The 13,949-nt window shown below is 33.7% G+C and overlaps 1 protein-coding gene across 14 annotated transcripts in view; it reads left to right on the top strand.

The window, feature by feature from the left end:
* Nucleotides 1–13,949, top strand: part of LOC144446168 (myoferlin-like) — a 137,605-nt gene that overhangs the window by 39,153 nt on the left and 84,503 nt on the right. For 12 of the 14 annotated variants that reach the window (XM_078135916.1, XM_078135906.1, XM_078135905.1 and 9 more), the window contains exons 6-8: nucleotides 4,496–4,534; nucleotides 10,568–10,688; nucleotides 13,185–13,437. In XM_078135916.1, coding sequence (XP_077992042.1) covers nucleotides 4,496–4,534; nucleotides 10,568–10,688; nucleotides 13,185–13,437 — 413 coding nt within the window. Of the gene's footprint in view, nucleotides 1–4,495; nucleotides 4,535–10,567; nucleotides 10,689–12,336; nucleotides 12,496–13,184; nucleotides 13,438–13,949 lie in introns of those variants that run through there. The other 2 variants (XM_078135908.1, XM_078135918.1) reach the window with 2 other exon arrangements.

Raw genomic sequence — 13,949 nt, 5'->3', positions numbered from 1 at the left:
GTCTTAGCAGTAATTGATATTTTTCAGATGGTTGGCCTTACATGTGAAAGGTCAAAAAACTCATTGACAATGCTTTGTCAAAAAAAGCAAGGCAACAAGTTACATGTGAATCTGAATGCATTGTAGATATCACATGAAGAAGTTAGTGTGTTGGCATAGTTATGAGAAAACTAGTGAAACTTTGGAATGATGGAAATGTTCAATTTGATTTGGTTTGACAGCTAAGTGATCAATTGTGGTTAACAACTACATTTTTAATAATATGTGTACATTGAAATTTGATAGTTATAAAAGATTTGTATAGGTACCAGCATGTATGCACAATGAATATAATATTACTATTATTTTATGTAATAATATGGGTACCTTTAATTGCTATTATCTGTCAAGTTGGTGTGACAGTGTACACATTGTATTGAGGTGCATCCTATTTGCGTTATAACCTTTTAACATGTATGTTCATGTGGGCCAGGAATGGGTCAGATTCTATGACCATTATCACAAATGTCCAAAATTTCTGAAAGACAGACACAATTGTCAACAAGAAGTATCAGTGTCAATAGATAAGGATACAGTTTGCATGTGGTTGATTTCGCCAAACTTGAAAATTAAATATTCTGCAAAATATGATTTATTTTGGCTGAAGTTGATACATTTCTATACTGTTAGTAGTCCATATGTTTTGTACTAGTGTAAAAAATGCATTGTTTCTTGAAGAATTTTATCGTGTTTACATTCCCTAAACTAAACTATGTGAATATATTATTAGTGTAGTCTCTGCATTGATTGATTGTATCATTCATAGCATGTACTTAGCCTAGTATCTAGTTGTGTGATAATTTTTGACCTTTTGGGAGCTAGTGAAACTCCACACACACACTTATAGTGGCCAGCTCTGGTATTAAGGGTGTGTGACCAATACTGCTAACCCCAGACACCATTTTTGACCTATTTTGACCAAAATTCAAGATCCCATTTTAGTCCATTACAGGTTTTTAGAAGATCAAATTTTAAACCAAAATATATTTGTAGTAGTTCCATATTTAAGAAAATGGTGGATTGTAAAATGTAGTTTTCTCACTTGTATTTTTGTCCTCGTGAGGCAACATTTTGGGGCAATTAATGACATAGTTATGATTTGGTAAAGGACGGACCACACTTTAGACCAAGCAAAATCAAAAATAATATAGTGTTGGCTCTCTTGTTTTAGACTCTTTAGCTCGAAAAAATCCCAGACCCCATTTAGATCTAAGGGCTAGAAACTGCACTCCGAAGGGCAGATACAAGGTCATGGAGTACCATATCTATTTCAAGACACTGTAGCTCATTCCATGAGAGCATAGACTGTTACGTAGATTTCACTGTTTTTAACTCTGCCTGGTTCAATGTATTGTACAATAAAGACCTGATTGTTCTTTCTATTGACCCTGTATGCTATTTCATGACGTGGAGGTACTTAAACTTTTACACATTCAAGCACTATATACCTGCTGTAAAGAAATGAGACCTGCTGTAAATATTTCAGTTTATTACCACAACACTACAACATTTAAAATAATACTTGCATACAACTTGACCTCTAGAGGTATACAAACCGATGGTCTCTAGAAGTTGAACTCATGTAAACTTTTCACAAACTTTTTGGAAATATTTCGAAAGTTATTTTAGAGAGATGCGATGCCCCAACATCTTGATTTATGAATTATTAATAGGCAGGCATGTCTTACTGTAAATGAGGAGTGAAATTTATTGACATTTATACTTGTATGTGGTGTGTCAAGGGTCATAAAAATAACAAAACAGGGTGTTTACCCTTTATCAGTATGTTGAGTGCCTGATGAATGCTTGATCCTGTAATACATGTACATGCAGTGTCACCTTTATAATGTCTAGTATACAGCAGTACTGTAGAGCCACTGTATTGTATGGTGCCATGAATTTTAACAGGTTTCACCCTAATTTTTCCTTTTATTCATGTGTGGAAACGTATGATCTAGGAGTGAAAATTGGTCAAAGTATAATGAATTGTCATGACATTACATGACATACAATATAGTGTGGGTGAGAACCCACCTATACAGTAAAATACTCAAATTTAATGTAAGTTTGTTTGTTGAAAACCACAGAATCTAGGAGTGGAAACCGGTCATTAAACTTACATTGATTTTCATAACATTGCATGACATATGATATACAATGTATTGTGGGTGGGAACTCACTATATACAGTAAAATACTTAGGAATTCAAGTACTTTTTTTGTTGGAAACCACAGAATTGAGGAGTGGAAACCGGTCATTTAAACTTACATTGATTTTCATGACATTGCATGTACCATATACAATGTCGTATAGATGATAACCTACTATATGCTATATACAGTTTTAAAATACTTGGGAACTCAAATAAATTCTACCTTTCTGTTTCACTTGAAACCATTCTCAATTTATTGTAAGCATCAACTTCTACTTCATGTGACTTGATAAATGGACTGTACATGTAGGTTGGTGGGTGGGAAACAATTGTACAACGATAACAAATGTCTCGGGCAAGTGACTTCATTGAAATTCTTCTGTACTGTACTTTGTGTATGGAAGCACAGACCTACATAATATGTGGAGAATGTATGCCAAGGTTAAGTTAAGACATTCTATTGCAAGTAGGAGGGTACAAGGGCTCCTTGTAAGAGTTCACATGATGGTGAAAAACTTAAGAAGTTGATAACGAAACCATAAAGTGTGTAGACTTATCAATTGACTGTTAGTTTAATGATTCCTCTAGGGTTAAAGACCTTTGATCTGTTGTACTTTGTGAAATGAATCTATTCTTGAAGTTTGACAAGTAGGACATGATATGTACTAGCTGTATAGATTGTGTATTTGGTTGCTATCACTGAGACTGGTTGGTGGTATATTTACTGCATAAAGAACATTGCAGGAACTGCCACACCCCCTTCCAAGTTCTAGCTACTATAGTATTGTTCTCTACATTGTCATAAACCACAAGCCTCTTACAATGAGGACACAGCCCAAGATATAGAGTGTATGATATATCCTGTTTACAGCCCTGAGTGCTGGCTGATTGCGTGGCATGAATGTCTGTATCTTACAGACTATCCAAGACATTGCTTGAGTAGAAAAATATACTTTGGCTTGTGAGAATGGAATTCTCTATTGCATCCATTAACACTCTACACAAGTATGTTACCGCCCCCCCCCCTCCCCCTCACATTTCCAGTATAGCATATTAGTCAGCACTGTTACTCCCCTACCCCTTCCACTACTCCCATCCCTATGGCTCTGTATAGCATTAGCCAGCACTGTATTAGTGCTTGCATATTCCTGCAATAGTGGGAATCAGTGGTGAAAGAGCTAAAACTCTCCTGCAATATACAAATTTACATTATGATGAATAAACTTTCTTATTGCTTCTCTGTGTTATTTTCTTAAAATTTTGAGAAAATAGACTAATATTATTAATAGGGTTGGAATATATTTATACTGAGAGGTAAGCATTCTGAGGTCACATTTTCATTATTCTGAATATGTAATGCAACAATTAAGAGTTATCATAATTAATGATTTTTACCAGCTGTTTTATTCTTTGCAGTGCGATGTCATATTTGACCATGCCTTCACTAAAATTCACTAATTATAACTGTTCCCATGGTCATAACCTTTCCCCAGATACTTTCATATTTTAAACTGAAACAGATGTAGTTTTCACATTATGTGTACATGTATGTGATTCTATCTCAGAGGCTATCTGTAGATTTTATGAACACAATGTCAAGCAGCTGAGGTATGGCTACTGTACATGTACACGTATTGTGAGTCACAGTGAAGTGTTCATCACATTTATATCATTATGACAATAGTACCAATCTCATCCTAATATACCCAAATTTACATCTACCAAATATTGTAAATTTGATGTTAAAATTCCCCAATTTATGTATCCTTCCCACTTGCATATATATTAACAGCAATGTAATTTGAATGTGTTCCTATACTCTGGTGTTGCGGTAGATACTCTGGTACATACCGGTGGTATGCATAATGCCATAATTCTGGATATATCATATACTGACAATTTGAAGTAACTACTGCCTTTATATTACTCTTTGGAGTAAAAACTGCCTGCAATGTGTATATACTTGTTAAAGATGTGATAATTTTATCCTGCTGTCCCGTGCCAATAACCTTAACTGCTCTAAGCAGCATTGTATTGATTGTCAAAAAAAAATCCTCCTTATACCTACATGTACATCCAAATTCATTCATTCAATGTGGTTCTTTTCTTTTGATTCGTTGTTTTGTATGTACTTCACCATTGTTGTGATTCAAGTTATGTTCAGTTGTCATCCCATCAATAAATTCCACAATGTATACATGTACATGTTTGATATATAACCATTGTTGTGTTACTGTGTTCTTGTAAATTTCTACTGTCAAGTGACCACTGATTTATACCTCACAAATGTTTCTGTTTGTACAGATGATACTGGCGGAGGTGTCACTGTGGTGGGAGATGATGGTATAAAAACTTTTCTTCTTGTTATTCTCAGTATTATGTAGAAATTGTGTACTTTTTTCTTGTCAGTCAATGTTGCTCCATGCTTGCTTCAGTTCTCTTTTCAGCATGCTTTTCTAATTTAATTTCAGCTCTCCTTATAACTGCTTATATTAACAAGTACTAATTCCAATCCATTCCTCCCAAATCATTTAGACTCAAATACCAGTTATCCTCATACTAACATAGATTATATACAAATATGTTACTTCATGTAGAATTAGCATGTGTTTTTGTTGATACAGAGTGACTTTGGAAAATCACACTTGTCTGGTGTACTGTCACATGGTGATCATGTGACAGTAGAGTCAGTCCTGTCTACTGTACCACGTCTGTCATGTGATGACCATGTGATGGTGAATGACCTGGTTGATTTTGTAAAGTCGGCCATGTCATATATACATGTACCTTGCCTGTCACATGTTAGTCATGTGACAGTGGTTGACCACAGGAATCATACAACCCAGAACTACCTTACCATTAACAAGTGTATGACACACACAAGTGTATTTCATCTTTTTTCAAAAGACACTTATCATGAGTAATGGTCACACACTTTTTGAGGGTGGGGGATGAGAACAATACATGTCATATGCTAAAGATGAAATGTATAATGTAATCCTGAAACTGTTCAAGCCCATCCTGATCAAGCGAGTGTTTATTAACAGGAAACAGGTTAAGGGTGTCATATAGTCAGTTCATCTGTCATAAGTGTATCATCAGTAGTTATATTTAAAGGACCAACCTTGCCAGTAATATTACTGTGTATGGACATTTTCAATTTTATCTTTTTTAATTGACAAGTTAAAGGGACTCCTTTCAAATTTATCGTGCTAAATGCCGAGTACATTAATTCATGCCTTGTTTTAATTATTCTTTTACTTTTGAAATGTATGACCTTGGTCAGGAATAAGTTTGTTATTGATACAGTATGTTTTGATATATCAATAAAAACACAAAAGTCATTATATTTATATTTCATGTAGGCAGAAAGGAAATTATCCGAATTGTAAAAGCATATAATTGCAGGGCTAATGTTTTCCAGGAAAGTCCTTGAATTTCAGGCTCCTTTACTGCCAAATTTACTTTTTGATATTCCTGGAAATGCCTGGAAAATGAAATTTATGAAATTATCCACGATAAGATGTTAAAATTTCCATTCTTTGACATGTCGACTTTCTAGCACCAGTCAAGTAATATTCTTGGAAGTGACATTTATTGAAAACAAAACTCTGGAAAAAAAATTAAAAATCCCAGGAAACTGCTGAATATTTAATGACTTAACTGTTTCAACCTTGGCGAGCCAGGAAAAGGAATCAGGCAACCATTATCATAATGTATTGATTCATTATTTTAATGAAGTTATGCCTAGAAACTAGGATCTGAACTTGGACTGTACATGTAGTCCGTTTCAGCTTTTGGTATTGTTGCCAATGAAATATGGTAGAATTGTAGCTTATGTTACCATAGCCTTTAGGATTGATACGTATTTGTCATCACATACACAGTCATATTACCAAGAGCAAGAGTGATAGATATCTGTAAGGTATTCAAAGAATATGGCCAACAGTATGTATTACAAGTTTAATTGATCCAACAGTGAATAGTCCACATGGCATGAGATTGAAACCCCAGGCTCCAAACATCTTACATTCCTATTTCATGGATGAGATAGCAACAAATAGTAGAAAACAAAACCGATACATTAAAACTGTCATACAATTATGGATACCATATGAATGGCGTGTTACTATAGCAACTCCATGACAAGGAAGCTGGAGAACCAGCTGTTTACCATCCGGACAGGACTGTATATCATATGAAACAGCTGCTGTGAACACTGGAATTAGGTTATGTTGCATTGTGAAAAAATCTTCCTTAGGTTTATATATATATACATATATATAACACACACATATATAGCCGCCTTTTAACAAAACTTGAGATGTAAATGTTTACATGCCTATTCCTTTTGATGATTTCACTATCAGGACATGATAATGGTGGATTGACATACTAATATATTGTTGAGGCTGACTATTACTTCTACCAAAGTTTGTTACATGGTGGCTATGGTGTATATACTTCAAAGACTTGCTATATTTCAAAAATTGTCAACTTTAATTTTATTCATCTCTGCTTGTGTGTTGTGTGATATATTTTCCATAACTATGAAACAAACTGCTAATACTACTCTTCATTTTGCATATTTCCAATACTTTGATTTTTTTTTGGAGTACACTAATATAGTAGTATGCTGTTGATGTTATTACTAGTACTAATAGTACATTTGTATTGTGTGTGTCTTTTGTTTGTGTATCTTTTTTTGTGTGTGTCCTTTTGTTTCCACCTGATAATTATCTCCTTATGGGTAGATCATGATACACATGATCATGACGAAGGTACAGTCCATGTACAAATACCACTACATCTTGAAATATTTCAGAAACAAATTTTTTGATCAAATTACATGCACGTCTATTTGCCTCAAAATTTGTGGCTCATTTGCATTTTGATCATATGAACCCACATTTGACCAATATTGTCCATATACTACCATTTTACATAGCTGTCCACTTATCCCTATCTTAATTTCTGGTACATGAAGAACTCTTTTTCTCTCTCTGAAAGCCACCTTGAAACCAATACAGAGAAACTATTCTTGTTAATTATTATGCATAGAATAACAGTTTGATCACTAGCTTTGAATATTTGCATTAAATAAAATTTTCAAAGAACTTTCCAAATGTGTTGGTAGTAATACTCCACAGTAACTATGAGATGCATTCAGATTACCAACATTTAACTAACTGTGACAGGTGTGCATTTTCACTGCAATGCAAGTACAAAAAATGAAAAAGTAACTGTTAGCTTACTGTCTATATCTTGGATGCACCAATGTTCAGCTAAGTGCTTATACTTTTGTGTGTATTGAGTCTCAAGAACCTGTCTTTCTTCTTATAGATAATGAGTCAGAAAAAAATATTTTAAAAAAATAATATTTTTAATTTTTCGGAACTAAAACGTCCTTAATATCAAATTAAAGTATATACAATTGAATGTATCTTTGAAAGTAATCAAGTGTACATATTGATAAGATTTTAATCAACAAATTTATTTAAAGATGAAAAAAATCTTAAGAAATTCATTATGCATGTAATCACCCATTTTGAACCATGTGCATGAAGGCAAGTTTCAATTTCAAAATTTTGCCATTTCCAATTTTTGCAATTTTGAATTTCAATTTTTGCTATTCTCAAATTTTACATGCATATGATATTTTGTATAGATTTTTGATACTTTTCATGTTCATTCACAAATCATAATTTTATGAAAGTTTTCATCAATCTTATCATTATCAAAGTTCTTGTTGCACATTTTGAATCCTGTTACTTGTACTGTGATGTTAATTAATGCGTAATAGTACAAATCGTATATCTCATACAATGATTTCTATTAATGTGTTACCATTTGATGATCAAACAAGAGTCACATTCAGTAAAGCAAAATCAATGAAAAACGCATCAAGTAATCTCTGTTGAAGCTCCTAGTGTGGTGATGAACCGCTATACAACTGTAGATGTGTGCATCTAGTTTATAAGGTACGCCGTGATTGGGTGCCCTCAACCCTTATGCATCGGTCAACCCATACAATATGGCGTATCTTATAGTCTAGTGTGCATCCATATCAATACTTTGCACTTGGTCTGAAATTCAAACAATATAGAACGGAATTAGTTTACAGCCACCCTTTGAAGTTTATCAGTCAGTGTATTTGAGAAGTGGTTCAGCCATATATCACCATTTTTGTAAAAGTTTACTTCTGAGTATGACTCTTGAACATTTAATGTGGATATCAAATAGCAACACATTAATAGCAATTACTGTATTTTACTACAATAATAATTAAGAGGCAATCCATATACATATCTTGGAAAGTATTAAGTAATTAATTAATATACTTAAGATTTGAGATAGGGGCATCAGCATGAAATAAACACTTAATGTCTTTAACATTGTCTTTTATACTAAAACCAAAATGTTTCATGTCTTTTCTGCCTTTTTCTCCTGGTTCTAATAATGCCTAGGTGAAGGTATGAATTATAAAGTATACCTTTGAATGTGAATGTAACTTGGTATTTAAACTTAATAATCCTATCAATCTTGTACTTCTTTAACAACCCTCCCCCCCAACTTTTCCAATAAATATGAATTGATTCTGTGTGAACATACACTTGTCTAACTCTTCAGTCAGTGTGAATAGTTCGTAGTAAATCTTATTCTTCTTGAAATCCTCTTTCCAATAAATGTGACTCAGTCCTGTAAAACTTTCACTTCTTTAAAGTCTTTTTCCCCCTATCCACTTCTGTAGAACTTGCACCTGTTCTTCTAATATTATACTTGATGTCAGACTTCAATATACCAAGTCTTTCCTTCCTTTAAAGTTCTGCTTGACTATTCAGTTACAAAACCTCATGATAAGAGACAATTGGCCAGAACAGTGGTGTACGTACACTTTTGTATAGGTGACTAACTAAGTCTAATATTGCTCCCCCCACCCCCATCCCCCACTCCTTTAGTGAGAGAAAGCTCTTGAACATTGTTCATATCAAAATACAAGATACCACTAAAGATGAAATGTCAACTGAATACTAAGAAATTGTTCATAAGCTTTACTTTATAAACTTGATGAAGTTGAACTACGCTTCCACCTAACAAATGCTTCTCAGTGTTACTTGTAAACAACTATGCGAGTTCTAAGTTTTCCATTCCCACCCTGCTTCCTAACTAAGAGAAAATGTAGTAAACCTGAAAGTGAGATGAACATTTTGAAGCATCTTACCAATCCATAATTTAAGGACATATCCTTCTGACCAAAACTTACCCAAAATTTGTTTAATGCATCCATCCATCAATCCATCAATTCATTCATTCATTCATTCATTCATTTGTTCATTCATTTATCCATTCATTATTTCTTTTATAACTTCTATATCAACGAGAGGTTTTGAAGTGAATTGATTTGTAATAGTTGTAAACCTGTGACCTTTGACCTTACATTGTAAGAGTGTTTAATAGTTGTAGAACTATGTGTGTGATTTTCTCTTTTAACAATTTCATTAATTTATAAATTCTACTAACATACCACAGTAATATTTAGATTAAGCCTGTGTGAAAGTGTATTTGCAGCCTAGTAGCATGTAGTCAGTATTAGTTAGACAGCACTTTTTGAATATGACTAGTCTGTGTGCTTGCTTCTTTACAATGCATGGTCGTGGTAGAGGATCAATATCCTGTTAAAAGTAGTAATTTCAATAAATATAGTACTAAATTATGAAATATAAGTATGTTGTACTGTTATGAATATTAATGTACTCACACCTAGTCATGTCTTTTATAGCATGTTGTAAGCTACTTTGTAAAATATACATGAACTTGTCCTGCTGTATGCCAATTTAATTTTTCATTTTTGATTTGCATTAGTTTGTTTTCAGGCACTTTAAAGGATCACTTGTGTTTTGGGGTCAATGTACTAACCCTTCTAAACCCCCTAGACTCTTCATCATCTGTCAAGTCGGCAAGAATGATGCTTGAAACATAGATTTGACAGTTGATAAAAAGTGCACACTTTTTGACTAACTCAAGGGGTCTAGATTTTCTGGACTCTTTAACTTATTCCTCATCTGTCAGATATTGAAGGTTGTTTATCTCTGAGTGGACCGTTGTAGTGTAGGTTCAGTGGTGTCCACAGTTTAACAATAATACTAACCTAGGTGGCCTGAAAATCTATTGGCTCCCTAGTTTCAACATATTTCAGATTGGTTTGCTGGATTGTGATACTCTTAGCATCAAAAGTTGACAGATGAGAGAGAAGTGTGCAAAACTCTAGGGCTACTTATATCTGAAGACCTCCATTGATACTAATTGGCTATAATGTATAACATTGTAACTAATTAAGAATGACATTAACTTTGATAAAATGTGTTTGATTTGTAGTTGACAATGCATCAGACATGGAAGGTGGTGATGAAGATGGGGACATGGATGAGGTTGATGGAGGGGGTGGAGGTGGTGGCGGCGGCGGAGGGGGAGGTGGTATAGTTGGTGGATCTGGCAGGTAATTATTTACAAACTGACATGACTTTCATAAAGGTGTAACATTTATTGATAATGTAAAGACCCTGAAAAGTTGTTAAACGACTGATATTTTTTACAACTTTTGTGCACCAGCACATTTTTCTTTCTTTAAATTGAAGACTATAAAGATTTACAATGTTACCCAAAGTGGCACAAAAACTACAACTTTCATAAAGGTGCAAAAGTTCTTAATAATGCAATGTGCACTCCCTGAGCATTTAGTTAATAACATTCTGATGTTTTTACAAATTTCATACCTATTCAGTTTGTATATTTAAGTTTTGACATAAAAGGGTAAAAATGTCCAAATGTTTTGCATAACGTAAAGTTATATTTTTATTTGTATACTTTGAAATATTATATTTTCAAGGCATTTATTTTCATCTGGTTGATGTGGCCAAAACTTATTTTCACTACTTTTGAAAGGTTTCCATGGTAACACGGCTGTATTCTAGCTAAATAAACACTTGCCAAAATAGTGACAATTACTCCATATTAATTTCCTGAAATGAAATATTAACAATAAAACTTAGCCGGAAATGACACAAAATATCTGACTGTAATTTGCATAAACTATAATAATATTATTACTCTCTTTTTATGATGGTCTGGTCATTAAATCATAATATCTTTGAAAATATCGAAACATATGTTACACAATAAATATCATAAATTATATTGGCAATGTGAGAATGAAGGTTCATGGACTCTGGGTCCATACTTAGTAAAGAAAATTCTACTCACAGAGTCAAAAAATTCTTGGAAGCAAATCCCACATTTTTTGTAGTACATCCCTGAAAATTTTGCTTCCAAGACATTGTTTTAACTCTGTGAATAGGAATTTTCATTACTTTATATTGGCAATGTTATTGAATGACATTAATATTCACTGTTTTGGCTATAGTCATCAATGTCTGACTGAATTATAGGTACTTGCCCCTAGATATGTAATGTGAGACAGATGTAGTGTTCACCCCACGATAATTACAGAACAATTTTTGGATAGAGATTGTTTATCAGTTAATTGATTTTTGAACAGAAAAACTCTCTTCTTTGCTGGACGGATATTGAATTCATATAATTTGGTAGTTGAATTTAAATTTTAATTTGGTAGTAGTGTAGGTTCTCTGAAATGACCTATTGAACTTTGAAATCTTGTATTAAGAAGCCCAACTGCACTTGACATGTGTTCAGCCATTTTGGGGATTCACTGCAAGGGTTTATGGGAAAACATCTGGTGATGACATCACAACTATAATGTCTTGTTCATTACCATGACAAAGCATGCCTCCAAAATCTGGAATTGTGCAAAAGAAAAGTCAACCAGGTGCAACTGTGACCATAAATGCAAGGAAAGTCCCTGGCTGCTTTTGTGTATGAGTACATGACATTGGTGGCATCCTGTGTTGTGACACACTGACGTCACTTCATAGGTCATGACCTGACTAGTTGACAGATGAATTTGATGAATGTATTCATATCCAGTCCAATGGTTGTTGACATATAAACAAACTGTAGTATTTATATATGGAACGTTCCCCATCTGTGCAAATTATAGATCACATGATTACACCATTTAAAATAAACATGAAACCGGTGGTGGATTCATTAGTCCCTGGGAGTAGTTACTGTTACAAGTTAATATGATGTGTTGCTGTAGATGCCGTGGATTTTGGTTCGCTTGTGAATTTAGTTTGGGGATGTTGTAGTTAGTGGTAACAATGCAAATTTTTGTGTAATTTGGTGTAAGGATAGCTAGACATAATGTCGGACACTGAATCTGAAGCGTAAGTATTTCACTGTATCAAGGATTAGGAACTCAAATAACAGAAAGGTGAAATCAGGTGAAACTTCAAAAGTTTCTCATTCAGTGTACTAAAATGTTGTTTTGGATCCTGGTAAAAGACTGGGGAACAGAGACAGTTTATCCTTATCATGTTTTAATATCAAAGACACTGAAAATAACTGATACGCCATGAAGGTCAAAACCATTAGAGAAAATGCAAATATGCTGTTTGGCCGGTAGTTTGGGTGTTGTCCAATATCCAAGTGTGACCATGCAAACGATCTGACAATTTATGTCATTACATTAGTGACAGAAATTATAGTGTTAGCTTGTAGCCCATACAGATGAAGATTTTGCAAGAAAATTGTGATTTCAGATATTTGGACTTCCGACATAAATTAATCTTAATATTTCTCAGTATCTGTAAGTTGATTTGTTACAAATCTGTTTTTAAATTTTTTGACTGTCATGTCCCCATTATATGTAGGAATAATATCGATTTATGGAGTTTATCTTTAAAGTAGAACATTTTTGGTATGTGTACTGATAACACCTCTAACATTCCAGATCTACATTTTTGTGTTGTGTTGGCAGAGATTAGAACATTTTAAGTGGTTTACTCATCAATTTATGAAATGATACTTAAAAAACTGTCAGAGGATTAACTCACATAGTCTTGTTTGATTTCAGACGGAAAAAGTCCAAACTTCAAAGAAAGGAGCTATCCACCAAACCTGAGGATTTCCAAGTGAGAGTGAAAGTATGGGACGCAAGACAACTCCAAGGTGCCAACATTCATCCCGTTGCCAAAGTTACTGTATCTAACCAAACTAAGATGACTCGTGTTAAACATTCTACAAACACGCCAGTCTGGCAAGAAATCTTTTTCTACAACTTTCACATGAGTCCTGCTGAGTTGTTTGATGAAGTGATCCTTGTGCAGGTAAGGAGAATTACTACTTTAATCATATTTCATGTTTGTGGAAAGGCACACAAAATGGAATTATAGCATGAATTTTCTCATTTCTATTGTTTGTCATTTTCTGAATATTATTGGAAGAGGGGTTCCACTTATATCAGAATGTAGTAAGTAGGCAGGATGGGGTCCACTTATTTTCAGAAAATTATTCAGGACATTTATTTTTAAAAAAGTATTAGGTTGGGGTATACTTTATTCAAAAAAATGAAAGAAAGACAGAAATTTAACTTCTGAAAGACATCTGAACAAGATCATGAAATCTTGTATAGTGAAGTTTGTTAACATAGAAATACTAGGAGCACTTCCTGACTTTTTAAGCATTCTCAAATGGTTTAATTTGTTGATGTTCACAGATGTTCAACTCGAGAAATCTCTAGTGATTGTTAGTTTTAACTGTACATGATACTGTACAGTATCGCAAAGTATTAACAGTGTTGTCTGTTAACATTCACAGGTGTTCAACTCTAGAAAACCCA

This window comes from Glandiceps talaboti, chromosome 15 (genome assembly GCF_964340395.1).
Source record: "Glandiceps talaboti chromosome 15, keGlaTala1.1, whole genome shotgun sequence".
Taxonomy (NCBI): Eukaryota; Metazoa; Hemichordata; class Enteropneusta; family Spengelidae; genus Glandiceps; species Glandiceps talaboti.
This window is presented reverse-complemented; position numbering and strand designations above follow the sequence as displayed.